At 38.7% G+C, this 19,218-nt stretch overlaps 1 protein-coding gene across 1 annotated transcript; it reads left to right on the top strand.

Annotated features, from left to right (window-relative positions):
• The first annotated feature begins 741 nt into the window (after positions 1-741).
• On the top strand, positions 742-17,712 carry C2H5orf15 (chromosome 2 C5orf15 homolog). Its single transcript, XM_049873647.1, has 3 exons — positions 742-919; positions 13,924-14,444; positions 16,197-17,712. The coding sequence occupies exons 1-3, from the start codon at positions 781-783 to the stop codon at positions 16,326-16,328; spliced, it is 792 nt and encodes a 263-aa protein (XP_049729604.1). The 5' UTR covers positions 742-780; the 3' UTR covers positions 16,329-17,712.
• Positions 17,713-19,218: the final 1,506 nt, after the last annotated feature.

Here is a 19,218-nt window from a genome sequence, read left to right as displayed (position 1 = left end):
CTAAGTACGACTTGTGCGTTTAAGTCGGATGTTTGTAATCTGGGACTGCCTGTACTGGGGTTTTATTTTAAACAACAAAACTTAAATAGTAATATGTGTTTATTGCAGGAAATTTGGAAGCTATTCACAATAGCAACCCCTCACCTCTAGTTCTGAGCCCCCTTCCCTGCTCTTCGTGCATATGATCATTACCATCGTGTGTATACTGTGTATTTTACACTATCGTCTCCCCTAGAGCATAAACTCTACATGAAGTCAGGAGTTCGTTTTTTCACTGCCGTATCCAGAAATATGAAGAGGTGCTAAATACTTGTTGCAATAACAAATGATGTGGGAAAGGATAAAAAAAATACAATATTACCTGTAATTCCACCACCCGGATATAACCATCGTTAACATTTGCGTTTCCTTCGCTTTGGAAGGGGGAAGAGCAGTTACTTGGGTTTTAGCATCAGTGAATTTACACAATTGGAGTTTCCTTTTAAAAACACTTTTATTGGCTCTGCAGTATCTCATCCTGTGGGAGGGAGTGAGGGGCTCGCTCTGGCCCTCTAGCACCTTACACACCACACCTTTAGCCGGCGGCGGAGTTTGGCGGACCGGGCTCGCTGCATCCAGGCTGTATAACACCCTCGCTTGTTCCGTTTACTACAGCCACCGCCAGGCTTCTACGTCATCACGCTGGGACGTAGACGCCTAGGGCCGAGGCACCGCCTTACGTAGTATCTGATGTCATGACGTAGAGCCTAGCAACGGCGCAGGCTCCCGGTCGAGTCCGTTATGGCTGCTGCTGCCCAAGGGAGGATGAGGGGGGCTGCCCAAGCGAAGCTTTTGCCCGGGCTGAGCATCCAGGCTCCTGGAGGGCTGGCGCGGCCGCTGGTCTTGGCGTTCCTGTTTGCTTCCGCTACGCTGTCCAGTGGTAAAGGGGGCGCGGGGGCAGGGCGGCCGTGGGCGCGAACCGGGAGACCGGCAGGCCGGGAAAAAGGCGCTTCCAAATGTCCAGAGCTGACGGCGATGTCAGGATGGACTAGTAGTGTCTCTACCGGCCCGAGGAGGGAGGGTAGGGTGTTTGAAAGGGTCCAAGGAAGTGGGGTCTCTAGGGGCCTGAGACGTGGGGCTGAGAGATGCAGGGACCCAGGGAACAGGGGACAGACTGTGTAGATGGGCGGAGGAGGGTGGAGTGGCGGTGGTGTCTAGAGGGACTTGAAGAATGGTTTGGCACAAGCAGTGGTGGTGCTGGGGTCTCCAAAGTTCTGAGGACGGGGATGTCAGGAGAGTCTGGAAGAGGGGATCGAGGAGATGGGGTTGAGAAGATGACCAGGGTTGGGAGGGTTGGTGTCTAGACAGAGTCCCGAGGCGGGGGGACTCAGGGATCTAGAGGACACAAGGGAGGGTGGGAGTTTTCCGGAAGGCTTATTAAGGTCTGTGCCAAAGGCCAAGGGAAGCAGGGGAAGTAGCCAGAGTGAGCTGCTGAAATATTTTGGAGAGCGTAAGTGAAGGGGAAAGAGCTATCTTCGGGCGCTGGTGCATCTCTAGATCTGGGAGTTTCTTGACTTGGTAAAGAGCCAGAATCCTCGGGCACTGGACTCCTTAGGGGCTTGGAGGAGAGGAGTCCTGGGACCAGAGAGATTCTTGGTAAACATGGCCCTCCTTCCCTGTGTCTTGGGTGAAAAGGACAATCCTACCTCTTTTTTATGAATCCGTGGGATTTGATTGAATAGGATTTTTCTTGCAAATGTGAATCAAGATATTGAAGGCTTTATTGAGAAGTGAGGAAATCTATAAACCAGGACCTGAGACTTAGTGGGAACATATACACTAATAAGAATTTATAATCATTTTTTTTTTTTTTATGCAGTATCTTGTTTTGTAGTCCCTTTTTTCTTTCAGGCCCAGTCACAATCCTGCCCTTCTCCCTAAATGTTTTTTGGGTATTCAGATGAAAAAGCACATGAACTGGATAGTGTTCTCATTCTTTATTTAACAAGGACTGCCCAACCACACATTCCTTTATCACAGTACTGTGGGCACATCCTTGTGTTTCCCCAGCAGCAAGAAGGGCAGGGTAGCTCCTGGACCACCCTCCCAGAAGTGTTTGCAAGTCTGTGGAAAGGAGTGAGGTCCATTTTCCCAAGGTCCTTTCATCATTCGTAAAATGTAATGAGGATTTCCCTGGTTGATGCAAAGATTGCTGTACCTAAAGTACTTCAATTAGCATAATTGTTTTGATCATTTAATCTTCTAAGAAAAAATGACATTTAAACATTTACGTGTCCTGCTGGAATGCTTAAGAAGTATGGTTTGGAGGATATATATCTAGTAACTGTAGTTTCAGAAACAACTTTTTCTCCCAAGAGGTGGTTGAAAATCTTGTGATGGTGGCTGGTGACAGGAGTGTGCTGTATTAAGGTGTCCTTTTGTCTCTGTCTTTGTTAGAGTGCCATAAATATTGCTCCAACTACACTGAGACATTTTAGGGAATGTTTATTTTTTTGACTAGGTCTTTATATATACTAATTTTAAATGTTATAAATTCAGATTTTATCTACTGAAAAAACTTAAATGAAAAATTAACATATATGCCTTTAATGGGGAAGCAGCTCTGTTTCGTTGGCAAGGCTTGGGGTAATATAAGTACTTTTTGAAAGTCTGCCTATGGTAAATGTACTTAGTCAATAGAAAAAGTTAAAATCTAGAATGTGTTGAGTTCCATATCTCAAGTATAAAAAGTTACAGAGTTACCATACTGGATTTATTTAAACGTGTTTCATGTTAGGTTTCTTAAAATTTCAGTGCTTGTGAATATTCTTGGCGGTATGTAAGAATTTTTAAGTTTTTGCTTTGATAAAGTCAAAAGAAAATTAATATAAGCACTGTTCTGGATCACTGGATGACTACCGTATGTATGTTAAGTCTTGTCATGCCATTTCTAAGTGCCTGCTTCTCTGCATTTACCATCACATTGCTCCTAAATGATCACTTAAATTTAATATGTAATTCATTTTTTTTCTTTCTACTTTCTTTCTTTTTAAATTATAGTACATATATAGGTAACAAAACTTTTGCCATTTCAGCAGTCTTCATATGTACAGCACAATACCATTAAATATGTTCATCATGTAGTTCAACCATCACCGTTGGCGAATTTTTCCATTACCCCTAACAGAAACTCAGTGTCCCCTGAGTGTTCTGTCTTCCTTTCCCCCTGTAATGCATTTAATTTTCAAGGCAGTGTTTCTCTAATGTGTGCATGTATATGATTTCTCAGGTCTTCTGCATTATCAAGTTTGAGGATACGGGTATAGTTTATTTTAAGGCAGTTAAAAAATATTTATTTTGTTGTTATTGTTGAGAATATATGCAGTAAAACATACACCAATTCAATAGTTTCTACATGTACTGTTCAGTGACCTTGATTTCATTAGAGTTGTGCAACCATTCTCACCCTCCTTTTCTGAGTTGTTCCTCTCCCGTTAACATAAATTCACTGTCCCCTAAGATTCCTATCTAATCTTTCAAGTTGCTATTGTCAGTTTAATCCCATATAGATAGTTCTTAAAAGAGCATATTGCTCAAGGCAGACCTTTTTTACTAGTTAAACTATTTTTTTTGTTTTGTTTTTGAGACTACTACAAGGGATATTTTTGGTTTAAGGTGTAAAGATTATCTCAAGGCAGTAGTTTCACGGGTTCATCCAGCCTTCTTCATGGCTTCAGGGAGTCTGCATTTTGTTCTGCATTTTCTCCCTTTTGATCAGGATTCTTCTATTGAATCCCTGATCAAAATGTTCAGTAATGGTAGCTAGGCACTATACTGTTCTTCTGGCCTCATGGCAAAGGAGGCAGTTGTTCATGGAGGCAGTTACCAACACATTCCATATTCTTCTGTTCCTGAAGCTCCTTCTTCCTCTGTTGCTCTAGGTGACTAGACACCAATTGTTGTGCCTTGGATGGCTGCTTGCAAGCTTTTGAGACCCCAGGTACTACGTGACAAACTAGGCGGTAGAACAGAATTGCTAAACATGCTATTAGGCCATTTAACTGGGATGTCCCATGAAGCTATGACCTAAATCTCCAAATCCCATGAGGTTTTTGATTGTACATAAGCAGCCTTAGCAGCTATTCCTTTTCTTTTTGTTGTTGTTGTGAATATATCACATAATTTTTGCCAATTCAACTTTTTACAGGTGTACAACTTAATAAATACTACAATAATTGGCTGTGCAATCCTACCCTTAATCAATGTGATATTTCCATCACTTTTAACCTCCCCCCTTTTCCCCTTCCTCCTGCCCCTGGAGACCACTGTTAAACTTTGGCCTCTATGCATTTGCCTTGTCTTTTTATATAAGCAAGGTCATACAGTGTTTGTCCTTTTGCGATTGACTTATTTCACTCAGCATAACGCCTTCTAGCTCCGTCCATATTGTAGCAGGTATCATTTCTCCTACTGGCTGAGTAGTAGTCCACTGTATGTATGTACCACATTTTGTTTACCCATTCATCTGTTGGTGGGCATCTAGGTTATTTCCTCCTTTTGGGTATTACAAATAGTGCCGTTAATGAACATTGGTGTACAAGTCTCTATTTTTTGAGTCTCTGTTTTCACGTCTTTTGGGTATATACCCAGGAGTGGAATTGCTGGGTCATATGGTAGTTCTATTTTTAGTTTTTCGAAGGACCACCACACTGTTTTTCACAGCAGCTGTACAGTTTTGCATTCCCACCAGCAATGGGTAAGGGTTCCAGTTTCCCCACATCATCACCAACATTTGTTAAATTTTTTTTATCTTAATCATCCTAGTGGGAGTGAAATATGGTATCTTATTGCGGTTTTGTTTTGCATCTCTCTGATGGCAATGACACTGAGCGTCTTTTCATGTGTTTGGTGGCCATCTATCTGAATGTCCTCTTTGATGAAACGTCTGTTCAAGTCCTTTGCCCATTTTATGATTAGGTAAGGCAGTTTTTAAAAAGGACCAGTAAAAGAAAAGAATTAAATTTAGAAAATTTTATTTTTAAAATGTTAGTTTTTAACTAAATAGGTAATAAATATCAAATAGGAAAGAGTAGAAATGGAAGATTTAAAAGTCTAAAGTAATGTATATATTTGTAGAGGCTCAACAATTAAGTTCATGAAGTCAGAGTTACCACTTTGTTCTGAATACTCTTCATATCTAACTGCATCACCGTCTCTGAAGGAGAAGAGATCAAAGAGGTAATCTAATTTGAATTAAATCTTTCAGATGAATTCTTAGTTTGCTTGTGTTATGTTTGTGTATTCCTTCCAAGTTTTTATTCCTTGAAAATAAATAGTAATTCTGCTCCTACTTGTTGCTAGATATTGGTCTAACAACAATGAGTAGGGTGACACTGGAAGTATCATTAGAAGAATGAGTGGGGTTTTGCCTGCCTGAGAAGCATGGGAAGGGCTTTTCAGGCCAGGAGTGCACTAGGTCCTACTGCTTGGGGTGTAGGATTTGTGGTGAGAGTTAGTTGGATCAAGAGCGTAGTCAATGAATACTTATTTGAATGTTCGCTATCTGTTAAGTAGGCAGTGGGAATAGAGTAATTAGGGAGGTGAGTAAGAGCTAATGATAGTGAGGTAACGGGGGCCAGATCATATAGGATCTTGTACGCTGTTACAAAGACTGACCTTGTTAAGAGAAACAGCCATTGGAGGGTTTTAAGCAGAGGAGACATCTGACTCAAGTTTTGGCAGGATGACTATGGCTACTGTGTTGAGAGCGGACTGTTGGGGTTGTAGTGGAAGCAGGTAGATCAATTAGGAGGATACTGTAATAATCCAGGTGAGATAATGGTGGCTTGGACCAGGCAGAAGCAGTGGAGGGGTGAAAAGTCATCAAATTCTGCACATATTTTGAAGGATGAATGTAGGGTGTTAAGAAAAGAATGACTACAAAGTTTTTGGCTTGAACAATTAGAAAGATAGAGTTGCCATTAACTGAAATGGGGAAGAATATGGGTAGCACAAATTTTTGTGTGTGTGTTTTTGTTTTGAGCGGGAAGTAGATATTCCTTTTTTGAATTTAAATTTTGTTTTGAGATAATTGTAGATTCACATGCAGATATAAGAAATAATGCAGAGAGATCCTGTGTACCCTTAACCTGTTGTTGTTGTTAGGTGCCGTTCAGTCAGTTCCAACTCATAGCGTACAACAGAATGAAACACTGCTGAGTCCTGCACCATCCTCACAATTGTTGTTATGCTTGAGCTCATCGTTGCAGCCACTATGTCAGTCCGTCTCGTTGAGGTTCTTCCTCTTTTTCACTGACCCTCTACTTTACCAAGCATGATGTCCAAAGTATGTGAGACATAGTCTCACCATCTGTGCTTCTAAGGAGCGTTCTGGTTCTACTTCTTCCAAGACAGATTTGCAGAGATATTAATACAGGGAGATCCTGTATACTCTACCTAGTTTCCCAAAATAGTAATATATTGCAAAATACAATATCATAACCAGGTTATTAACATTGATACAGTCAAGATACAGAACATTCCCATCACCACACATCCCCCATGTTGCCCGTTTGTAGCCACATCCACTTCTCCCCTATACCCACCCCCTCCTGAACTCCTGGCAGCCACTAATCTGTTCCTCCATTTCTATAATTTTCCTGTTTCAAGAATGTTATATGAATGGAATCATACAGTATGTAAGTTTTTGGCATTGGCTTTTTTTCCCCCCCGTTCAGCATTATTTTCTGGTGTAGTAATTCCAAACTGTTGCATTGTCAGTAGTTCGCTCCTTTTTATTGATGAATAGTGTTCCGTAGTATGGATGTGCTATAGTCTGTTCAACCATGCACTCGCAGAAGGATGTCTGTTTCCAGTTTTGGCTTTTATAAATAAAGCTGCTATAAACATTTGTGTACAGATTTTTGTGTGAACTTAAGTTTCATTTGTTTGGGATAAATGTCCAGGATTATAATTGAGATATAGTTCTATAGTTTTTTTTTTTTTTGGTGTCAGGGTAATATTAGCTTCATAAAATGAATTGCAAAGTGTTCTGTTCTCTGGGAAAGATTATATAGAATTAGTGTTAATTCATTGTTCAACTGCGGTAGGGTTCTCCTGTGAAGCCATCTGGGCCTAGATATTTATTTTTTGGGAGTTTTAAAATTATGAATTCAATTACTCAAATGAAGTATTTCATATTAGGTGAGTGATGGTAGTTTGTGTTTTTCAAGGAATTGGCTCATTTTTTCTAAGTTGCCAGATTTATATGTGTAGAGTTGTTGGTCTTATTCCCTTAATTTCCGTTTGATGTCTGCAGGTTCTGTAGTGATATCCCCTGTTCCTTCCTGATAATGGTAATTTGCAATGTCTCTCTTTTTTGTTAGTCTTGCTAGTGATTTTTTTCAAAGAACCAGTGTTTTGTCTCACTGATTTTTCTCTACTGCTTTTTATTTTCAATTTCATTGATTCTTGCTATTCATTATTTCCTTTCTTCTTCTTGCTTTGGGTTTATTTGCTCTTCTTTTTCTGGGTTCTTGAGGTAGGAGCTGATGACTGATTGGAGACTTTCCCTCTTTTCTAATGTATGCATTTAATGCTATAAATCTCCCTCTCGCACTCTTTAGCTGGGTCCCACAAATTTTGACATGCTGTATTTTAATTTCTATTCAGTTCAATGTATATATTTAAAAATATTTTTTCCTTGGGACTTTCTCTTTGACCCTTGGCTTATTTATAAGTATATTGTTCAGTTTCTAAGAGTTTGGAGATTTCCTGTTATCTTTCTCTTACCAATTTCTAGTTAGATTCCACTGTGGTCACAGAAAATACTCTGCATGATTTTAATTCTTCTAAGTTTGTTTATTTTATGGTGCAGAATATGGCCTAACTTGTATATGTTCCATAGGCGCTTGAAAAGAGTGTTTTCTGCTGTTTTTGGGTGTACTGTTCTGTATATGTGGGTTAGATTCTGTTGGTTGTTGGTGTTGTTGAGCTCTTCTGTATTCTTGCTGATTTTCTAATTCTGTCGATTTTTAAAAAAATTTTTAGATTTTTTATTGTACTTTAGATGGAGGTTTACAGAACAAACTAGTTTCTCATTAAACAGTCAGTACACACATTATTCTGTGACATTGCTTGATGACCACATGACATGTCAACGCTCTTCTTTTTCAACCTTGGGTTCCCTATTACCAGCTTTCGTGTTCCCTCCTGCCTGCTAGTCCCTGCCCCAGGGCTGGCGTGCCCCTTTAGTCTCGTTTTGTTTTATGGGCCTGTACAATCTTCAGCTGAGGGGTGAACCTCAGGAGTGACTTCATTACTGAGCTGACAGGGTGTCTGGGAGGGGCATACTTTCAGGGTTTCTCCAGTCTTTGTCAGGCCATTAAGTCTGGTCTTTCTTTTTGAGTTAGAATTTTGTTCTACATTTTTCTCCGGCTTTGTCCAGGACCCTCTATTGTGGTCCTTGTCAGTGCAGTCCATTGTGGCAGCGGGGCACCATCTAGTTGTACTGGACTCAGTCTGGTGGAGGCCATGGTAGATGTGGTCCATTAATCCTTTGGACTAATCTTTCCCTTGTATCTTTAGTTTTCTTCATTCTTCCTTGCTCCCGAAGGGGTAAGACCAGTGGAGTATCCTAGATGGCCGCTCACAGGCTTTTAAGACCTCAGTGTTCTGTCAGTTTTTGAGAGAGGGGTGTTGAAATCTCCAGTTGTAATTATGGGTTTGTTTGTTTCTCTTTTCGGTTCTATCGGTTGTTTCAAATATTTTGCAGCTGTATTGTTTGTGCATTCATATTTAGGACTGCTATGTTTTCTATGTGATTGACCCTGGTATTTTCTTTCCTCTGATGTTTGTGTGATATATCTTTCTGCATCCTTTTAATTTCAGTCTGCCTATATTTGAAGTGAGTTTTAAAAAATTTTTTATTGTGCTTTAAGTGAAAGTTTACAAATCAAGTCAGTCTCTCACACAAAAACTTGTATACACCTTGCTACATACCCCCAATTGCTCTCCCCCTAATAAGACAGCCCGCTCCCTCCCTCCACTCTCTCTTTTCATGTCCATTTCACCAGCTTCTAACCCCCTCTACCCTCTCATCTCCCCTCCAGGCAGGAGATGCCAACATAGTCTCAAGTGTCCACCTGATCCAAGAAGCTCACTCCTCACCAGCATCCCTCTCCAATCCATTGTCCAGTCCAGTCCCTGTCTGAAGAGTTGGCTTTGGGAATGGTTCCTGTCCTTGGCCAACAGAAGGTCTGGGGGCTGTGACCACTGGGGTCCTTCTAATCTCAGTCAGACCATTAAGTCTGGTCTTTTTATGAGAATTTGGGGTCCGCATCCCACTGCTTTCCTGCTCCCTCAGGAGTCCTCTGTTGTGTTCCCTGTCAGGGCAGTCATCGGTTGTAGCCGGGCAGCGTCTAGTTCTTCTGGTCTCAGGCTGAGGTAGTCTCTGGTTTATGTGGTACTTTTTGTCTCTTGGGTTCATAATTACCTTGTATCCTTGGTGTTCTTCATTCTTTTTTGATCCAGGTGGGTTGAGACCAATTGATGCATCTTAGATGGCCGCTTGCTATTGTTTAAGACCCCAGACGCCACTCTCCAAAGTGGGATGCAGAATTTTTTTGTAATAGATTTTATTATACCAATTGACTTAGATGTCCCCTGAAACCATGGTCCCCAAACCCCAGCCCCTGCTTCACTGGCTTTTGAATCATTCAGTTTATTCAGGAAACTTCTTTGCTTTTGGTTTGGTCCAATTGTGCTGACCTCGCCTATATTGTGTGTTGTCTTTCCCGTCACCTAAAGTAGTTCTTATCTAAGAAATGAGTTTCTTGTAGACAGTGTAGAGCTGGATCTGCCAAATATGTCTTTTAATTGGCATATTTAGACCATTTACACTTAATGTATTGTTGATATATATGAAAAAAAAAAGAAACCATACCCATTGTCATTGAGTTGATTCCAACTCATGGCGACCCTATAGGACAGAGTTGGACTGCCCCATAGGGTTTCCAGGGAGCTCGTGGTGGATTTGAACTGCTGATCTTTTGGTTAGTAGCCATAGCTCTTAACCACTTTACCACCAGGGTTTCCAATTATTGATATATTAGGGCTTAAGTCTATGGTTTTATTATTTTCTTTGTCTTTTTAGTTTCTAGAAGTTTAATTAGGATGTGTCTTACTGTGTCTTCTTTAAGCTTACCCTGTTTTCTGTTCATTCAGCTTCTTGAATCTGCACATTTATTTCTCTTCCAAATTTGAGAAATTTTCAGTGTCCAGCCATTATTCTCTTGGGCACCTCTTCATCCCTACTGTCTTTCTCCTCTCCTTCCAATCTAATGAACGTTAGATCTTTTTTTTTATAGTCCCACAGGTCCCTGTGGGATTGTTCATTTTTTTTTTTCCAGTCTGTTTTTTCTCTGCTATTCAGATTGGGTAATTTTTATTGCTCTATCTTCCAGTCAACTGATTCTTTCCTCTATCCCCTCCCTTCTGTTGTCGAACCTATTCACTGAATTTTTTATTTCAATGATTATATTTTTCAGTTCTAAAAAAAACTATTTGGTTCTTTGTATCTCCCAGTTCTTTGCTGGGGCTTTCTGCTTTTTCATTTATCTCAAGCATGTTTGTAATTGCTTGTTGAAGCATTTTTATGATGACTGCTTTAAAATTTTGTCATATACTTCTAATATATATGTCATTTGTGTTTTGACATCTATAGATTGCCTTTTTTAATTCAGTTTGAGATCTTCTTTGTTCTGCTGTTGGAAGTGATTTTTGATTGAAATCTGGACATCATTTTATGTTATGAGACTCTGAATCTTTTTTAAACTTTGTTTTAGCTGGCTTTTTATGATGATGTTGTTTTAGCAAGGAAAGTTCGGTGCTCGTGTTACTGCCAGGTGGAAGCAAAAATGTTATTGTTTAAAAGTTTTCTTTCTTGCTAGGCTGCCTTTCTCCTGGTCCTTTTGCTAGGGAGAGCAGAGTTGGTGGTGGCCCTTTTTGTCTATATGCGTTGGCGTGTCCAGTTTGCTGGCTTTTTCATCTCCAAGTTTAGAAAACATGAAGCAAAAAGAAAATCTCGGGAACTCATCACCATGTCATTTCTCAGGTCCCACTCTAGGTTTCTAGCCAGTCTGCCCTCTCTCTACCTTTCAGAGTCTTCTCAAGTTATTTTTATATATAACGTGCAAGATTCTTAGTTGTTCTTAGCAGGAGGAATAGGGAAATGTATGTCAGAATTCATTTTTAACATGTTGACTTGAGTGTCAGACACCTAAGAGGAAATGCCAAGTAGGCAGTTGGGTATATGAATCTAGAGGTCTAGTAGTTCATGGAAGTTCTCTTCTGATTGCTTCATTTTTCTCAGAGAAGTTAGGAAGTGATGTCATTATTTGAAAAACGAGTATGACAGAGAAGATGTTGGAAGTTTGAGGATAGAGGGGAATGTGAATGTTGTTCTAAGGGAGCAGGAAGATGAATGAACCAGGAAAATAGTTAAAGCCAGCCTGAGTCTTTGGCATTGAATTTAAAATGAAACAAAAAGAGTGGCATGGTTGTGTATTTTTTTTCCAGCCATGTTCACCTGCTTGGTGCAGATGGGGAGTAGTGAAGAGAGTTGATTTCAACTAGGATTGTAGCCTTCCAGGTGAGTGGGGCAAAGTGAGTAGAGTGAGTGAGGGGGAAGGGAGTTGGAGGTGTATATAAGAGAGGGATTATAATGGTTCACCTCAGAAGTTAATCTGGGTAAAGAGGGAAGAGAGTACGTGGCTGGGGCAGGTGGAGCGGGGTGGGGGGGCAGTGGTGGCAGTGGTGGTGAGGGATTGAAAAGGTGGCAGGATCAAAGGATGGTGGATCTGATGGAGTCGGAATATATATCAGGGAATAAACTGGAAGGATAGGAGAGCATGCCAGTAAATGGAACACCTGACATTGAGATTATGGAGGAGTCTTGGTGATAGATAATGACCATGTGAGTAAGAGGTGAAGATAAGGGGGAAGGCTAGATCATCAGAGGTGAGGAAGTCAAGGATTTTGAAATCAAGAGAGGAAGACATGTCTTAGGTAGAATGAGAATAAGCCAGGAGCTAAAATGGTTGAGAAATGGGCGTGACCTGGGAGTTGGTGGAGGAAGGGCAGTGAGTGATAGGTGATGACATGAGAATCAAAGCTGTGGGCGGTTAGAGAGGAGGATGGGAGAATGGTCTGGAAGGGGCAATGAGGAGAAAGATAGCTCCCCCCCTTCCAGACTCAGTGGTACAAAGTTGTTGGAGAAAAAATAGCTATTCATTGAAAGGGCTGCAAGGAAAGCATGTCCTTAAGGGAGAGGCAAGCTTCAGTTATAACAAGAAAGTAAAGGGTGAGAGACAGAAGGGATTTGCTGATTGTGAATCTGGAGTGACCAGTGGAGGGGTTTCTGGGTATGAAGAGAGTGGGAGAACAAAATTATAATCAAACCCACACATATTAGCTGTGTCCTTTAAAGATATACGATTTTCCCAAAAGTTGAGTGTAGAAAAACAATGCTTTTAAAAATCAAGATTAGCTAGTTGGCACTTAGTTATTTTAATTTTTAATTCTATTTTAAACATAATTTCCCATATTTTGGCAGGAAAATTAAATGTATCAGAGAAATAGTACTTCATAAATGCCCAAATCATAAGTTGAGGTGATAAATGTAAAAAATCCTTTTTAATAATTTCTGTTAATAGTTTTCTGAGTAATGTACTCAGTTGTAGGACCTGCTTATTTCTCTTTTCTTCCAGTTAAAATTTCAAAGAACCAACCATTAGAAATGTTTTAAGAGAGTTTTACTAATTTACTAAGTATTTTCAGGGAGACTCTATTCAGTTCAGTTGAGGACCAGCTGTTTCTTTTTTTTTCTGCACGAAATAGATGTCAACTGTGATACACAAACCAAAGTGTATTCACATAAACAAAGAGTTGTCTGTTAGGTTGTTAATTTGTGTGCGTGCACACGTTTGTGAAAGCCCTGGAATGACTTGGTTTATTCTTATACCTGTGAAATATTTTACTTTCGTAGACTTTAAAATATTATCTAAGCATATTTCAATCTCGTGTGACAGAGTTCATATTTTTTAAAGTATGAACTCAGTCCTTTAACAGGTATTACATTAGATTAGTATTTAATGAGACACTGTTAAATTTCAACAGGGATTCCTCTGAAGTTCTAGTCCCTAGAATTACTTATGTAAATAATTTTACCTTTAGTAAACCACGCAGAGGGGGTAGGAACATAGAGAAATAAGAGCTTGTATGCCTTTGGTGCATTCCTCATACCTAATCTGCCTTTCATAATCTTGCACTTAGCTTTCAAGTTCTAGTTCCCCATTTTTGTCCTTTAGGAGTGTTCCCTTTCTTCTCCCTAAAAAAAATTATTAACTTGGGGGAGGGAGTCTTCCAATTCTAGTATCCCATAGAATACTGTCTACACTTGCGTATAGCTTCTCTTGAATTGGTTGTATCTTGATGAAAGTATTTAGGTCTGAATTCCATGTTTAGTTTGTGACCCACTTGAGCCAGGATCTGTGATGGGGTGCAGTCGAGACAAGGATGACTTCAGTCCAACCTCCTTGTGAATAAAAACGGGTAATGAGTAAGAGCTGTGTGGACCTTGCCATTGTGACCTAAATAAATCAGACCTCTCTTTTCTTCTGGTGGCAGGCTATGTAATGAAGTAGGTCTTTTATGATGCTTAAGTTGTTACCTGGCAAAGCAATTGTTACCTGATTCATAATTGACTAGGAAGAAATGTAACTGATTGCTGGCTGTTGAGGCTTATTAACTCGTTCTCAAGAGAAAGTTACAGGAATTTAGGAGAGAAGTGCTTAGTGATAGGCCTGTGAAAATTGAGGTCAATGTGCTTTTAGCTTTGTAGAGATAAAGTTGGAGATTTTAGCTGAATGTTCTTTATTATTTCAGCTCTATCGCTGACTGATTCACCGAGCCAGACTGTACACAACCCAGATGGTTCTACTCCAAATAGGAATGCTGTAACACGTGAAAACCAAACCAGATCTTCTGTTGCCCAGACCAGTACTACTCTCCCTCCCATAACTAGTACAGAGGAAAATAGACGAGCATCTGTGGCCTCTCATATCTCACCTACTACTACTCTGCCCCAAGAGGAAGCTGATAACAATGAAGACCCTAACATAGAGGAGGAAGTTCTTTTCACACTGAATAGTTCTCCAGCCACAGCCAAAGACACTCAGGACAATGGAGATTATGGAGATTATGACTGGACCACCAGCCCCAGGGACGATGAGTCTGAGGAGACCTTGGAAGAAAACAGGGGTTACATGGAAATCGAACAGTCAGTGAAATCCTTTAAGACCCCGTCCTCAGATATAGAAGAGGAAGACAGCCATTTCTTTTTTCATCTTATTATTTTTGCTTTTTGTATTGCTGTCGTTTACATTACGTATCACAACAAAAGGAAGGTACGTTGGCAATTTTCAGCCCCTTTAGTTGCCCTTTATTGTCTCTCTTTTTTTTTAATTGTGCTTTAAGTGAAAGTTTACATCAGTCATATTTCTTATTAATGCTTTTGAAGATTTCAGGGTTTTTAAAAAATTTTTAAGTCAAGTTTAAGTATTGAGATGTCTAATCAGTTTATAAATCTGCAGAGTATTTTAACAAATTGAAGGAAGCTTGACTACATGTGCTTCTAAGAAAAGAAGTAGTCAAATTCTTTTTCTAATGATATTTTGTTGTGTTTAAGGTAAAAATTTACACGGCAAATTATGTTCCCATTTAATAATTTCTACATGGGTTATTCAGTGATATCGGTTACATTTTTCAAAGTGTGTCCTAATTCTCATTCATTCCGTTCTGGTTGTACCAATTCCAGTTCAAATTATTTCTTAATAAGCGAAACCAAAGCCAAATTATTTTTTAAAAAAAGTTTTCATATCTTGATTTAGCAATGCTGCTTCAGTGGGTATACTTGTGGAGAAAGATTAATACTTTTGTCCTTTAATTCATTAAACATTGAACTTCATTATTTTTGAAATAATTTTTTTTTTTTCTGTTTTTAAAAGTGTTTTTATTTTAGGGCGTTCAGAAAGTAAAAGTATAGAAAACTTAAGCTACCACCTAGTGCTGGGCATTAGTAATGTTTGGTGTATTTCTAATCTGTAAATGTGTATATAAATAGACACATATATGTGTGTGTTATAAATTTTAAGTGAATTTGATCTCATATGGTGATTTTTATCTCGTTTTTAACCTAAGAAATCATGAACATTTTAAGTATCATTAATATTCTTTGAAGACATGATTTAATAGCTGCACAATTTAGTTAGCTGTTTCCCTTGTTGCACGTTTAGATTGTTTCCAATTTTTGGTTTCAGAAACAGTATTGTGATGAACATTTCAGTACTGGAATATTTATAATTCTACCACGTTTTAAATGACATAAGAATGTTTGTTGGATTACACTTGGCAAAGAACGCATAAATAGGACTGAACGGGCAATTTAATGAGGGGGTGTGTCTTGGAATATTTAGGCCTTTCAGAATATTTAATTGGAAAGTGCACACAAAATTTCCTTTTTAAAGCTTATGAGTCAGGAAATCTCAATTCTTGACTTTACAGTAAATTGGTTTGTGATTTCTGGCACGTTACCTTTGGGCTTTGATTTTCATACGTGAGAAATGGCAAAACTAGACCGGATAATTTCAAAATGCCTTCCAGCTTTGAGGGTCAGTGCTTCTAATATTTTGTTTGCGGTTTTGAGTTAAAAAAATAAGCAAACAAACCCTTCTGGTTTTTTGTAGCTCAATGTCTCCTTACCACTGGCTTTGTAAATACTTGTCAGTGGACAAAATTTTGAATGCCAGTGGTATTTTATCCCAGTGTTTAGGATTGGACCATCTCTCTTCTAAACACCTAGGCCTTGTTAAACAAGTGGGTTCCTGGGCTCTGCTGAAATCTACTAACTCAATCTCTGAAAGTAAAGCCCAGGAATATGAGTCTTTAACAGGCACTCCTTATATATACATTAAAATTTGAGATGCACTCTAGTGTTGTTTACAAGATGGAAAACAAAATAGCCTTTTTTGTTGTTGTAGTTGATATTTCACTCTTTGTATTTGGGAACGTAGGAGAGTGAGAATTCAATTGTTATAAAAACTTTTACCGTATCCTCCATGTTTTCTTTTGCGTATCTAATTAATTTTGTTTTATTCCAGATTTTTCTTCTGGTTCAAAGCCGGAAATGGCGTGATGGTCTTTGTTCCAAAACAGTGGAATATCATCGTCTCGACCAGAATGTTAATGAGGCAATGCCTTCTCTGAAGATTACCAATGATTATATTTTTTAAAATACTGTGATTTGAGTTTGCTTATTATATAATATTGTTTGCTTGACTTTTTATATGATATTGTGCAGATGTTTGCCATAGACAATTGGTATTTAAATGGGAGGTGGGTCCCTCTTTGTTTTGCCTTGGTGCTTTGGAAATTAAATTCACAAACAAGGAGTATATGGTTTTTTATCTACACTTTTAGAGTTGAATTCAATCAGGTGTCCAAAATGTAGAGCTGAGCATTACCTTATATTTACTGTGTTAGTTTTTTTGTTTTAGATTTCTTTACCATACTTCTGGAAGTATTTGTAATGTTACTTTTAAAAAATCCCAAATTCGTAACAAAATCCTAAAATATCTGGTACTGCTGACTCAGATTCTCTACCATCCAAATACTATTCAAAAAAAAAAAAAACTATTAAGCACGCATTATTTTGTGCTTTCAAACTGTCATGTACAAGGATATATGTGATAGTACTTTGCATTTAAGTAACATTTTTCCTTTCAGAAAAACTGCTCTGGATATTTTTGGATAATTTAAACATAATTTAAGATAATGATATTGCTCAAATTGACCCCACTTTTAGGTACACATTAAATGTGTCTAGAAATTCTGGCAATAGAAACTTTGCAACTTGCAATGGGCATAGATAAATGTTATAGAGATATTTTTTGTTTGATTTACTGAATTAAGTTTAGAAGTAGAAATTGTGATAAAATATCAAATACATATATGGTTGCTTTTAGCTAGCAATTGATTGTAGCATGGGTTCCTTCAAGCCTTCATGCAAGGGGCAGAGGTGAAAATTATATAAGATTTGCTTACTTTGTTTATTATTTTATAGTAAGTTTGAATAAATCTTAGGGGCCATTATCACTTAAATAAAATTGTATCTAGGTCTTTCAAATGTTAATTATACCTGAATGAAGTTGTTTGTATACATAAAAGATACATGTGTACGCTGCCCTATTTTCCCCCTGTACTTGTTTTATTTTCTTTGTTTATTTACAGTGACTAGAAAGTATTTACTGTATTTTATTTTTGACTATCTTTCTATCATAAAGAATTGATCACTATGTAAATATGTGATTTGAACCATGGTTGACTTAAAGTGTCATTGTACAACTTTTTAGAAAACATTATCCCTAATATTCTGTAAACACCCATCCACAAAGCCCAGACGAGTCAGTGGGTTTGCGCTTTATAAAGAAATGGAAGAAGCAGGGCAGTCCATCATTTCTTCCAGGTGGACAATTTACTGTCCTAATAAGGAAGGGAAGCACAATGGAAATACAACTGTTTTATTGCAGTAATTTTTTTCATATCTGAAATTGTATTATTTAATATTTTGAATAAGATTTTAAAAAATAAATGGAAAGATATAAATCCATGATTTCATTAAGTGTGTTTCATTTTGATGAGGGCATGGGGTCTTGAGGTGTTTTCATGATGACAGAGGGAAGGGCTGTGTCTGGAAGGAAGCTAGACTGTGACTGACTTGCAGTTGTTCCTCTCAGCAGTAGAACTCCACCTCTGTGAGCTGCACTTACATTTCTAAATCCTTCTTTAGGTCTAATTTATTGCTAGGTGCTAAAGTTTATTGACAACTGTAGCAAAGTATGATTGTAAAAAAGTTAGCTGTATCAGTATGCTCTTTGTAGCATTTCGGGCTCCCTGTTGTCTGTGATGGAAGGCTCCTTCAACCTGGAGGATCATTCCCCTTAGTGAATCTAGAGTTTTTGGGCTCTTCCTGATGACACAGTCTTTGCCACCCAAGTCCCAGTGTTGCAGTCAAGTAGCCTCTGACTTTTGGAGTGTAAAAATGTTGCTGGAGTCTTAAAGAGAGACCTAAGCAGCTGGATGAGGGACCCGAGATCCACATTTGAGTTTTACAGCACTAGTGTATCCTACTCATGTACAGAGTTACTGTGTCCTTCTCCCAGACATGTTTTCCGGATAGAGCAGGGGCTGTGCAGTAAATATTGGTACTAATGGCATAATAGATTACTCTTCAGCTCCCGTTTCCATATCTTATCTGAAAAAGAACATGTTAAAACTTGTGAGGCAGGCAGAAATAGACATTTGGAATTTGTGCATGTGGGTATGTCATGACTGGGGTTTCTTTAAGTTTATTTGTGTATGGGGGATTATCAGCAGGTTTTAGTTTCTGTTGTATAAATCACAATTTCTGCATATTGACTTTATTTAAAAAGAAGTACACTTGCTCAAGGCTAGCGGTATTTTGTGTATACAGAATCGGTGATAAAGTCTAGTGCTTAGTTTTGACAGGTGTCTCGTATGTGCCCTAGGAAAGCATGGTTTTCTAGCTTGTGTAGCCCAGACTCAAGGGGAATTGGACTTTGGGTTTCATCTTGTTAGTGTCTTTTTTTATTTGGGTAAATACATGTGTAACAAAACATTTGCCATTTCAATGTTCTTCACACGTTCTTCACATGTACAAGTCAGTGATATTTCCATCATGTTCTGCAACTATCACCCTTACCTGTTTCCAAATTTTTTCATCAACCTTAATAGAAGCTCAGTGTCGCTGAGCAAGGAGTGTCCCTTACCCCGTCCCTCCCTCCTGCCCCTAGTAACCACTAATGAACTTAGGTCTGTCTACACTTGCCTATTCTAGATATTTCATACAAGTGGAATAATACAGCATTTGGCCTTTTGTGACTGAGTTATTACACCCAGCATGATGTGTTCAAGGTTCACCCATGTCATTGCTTGTGTTAGAACTTCATTTCTCTTTATTGCTGAGTGATGCTTCTTTGTATGTTGGTACGGCATTTTGTTTATACATTCATCTGTTGATGGACATTTAGGGTTCCATCTTTTGGCTAATGTGAATAATGCTGTAATGAACATTGGTGTACATTGGGGTTTCTTGATTTTAGA

This window comes from Elephas maximus, chromosome 2 (assembly GCF_024166365.1).
Source record: "Elephas maximus indicus isolate mEleMax1 chromosome 2, mEleMax1 primary haplotype, whole genome shotgun sequence".
Lineage (NCBI taxonomy): Eukaryota > Metazoa > Chordata > Mammalia > Proboscidea > Elephantidae > Elephas > Elephas maximus.
This window is presented reverse-complemented; position numbering and strand designations above follow the sequence as displayed.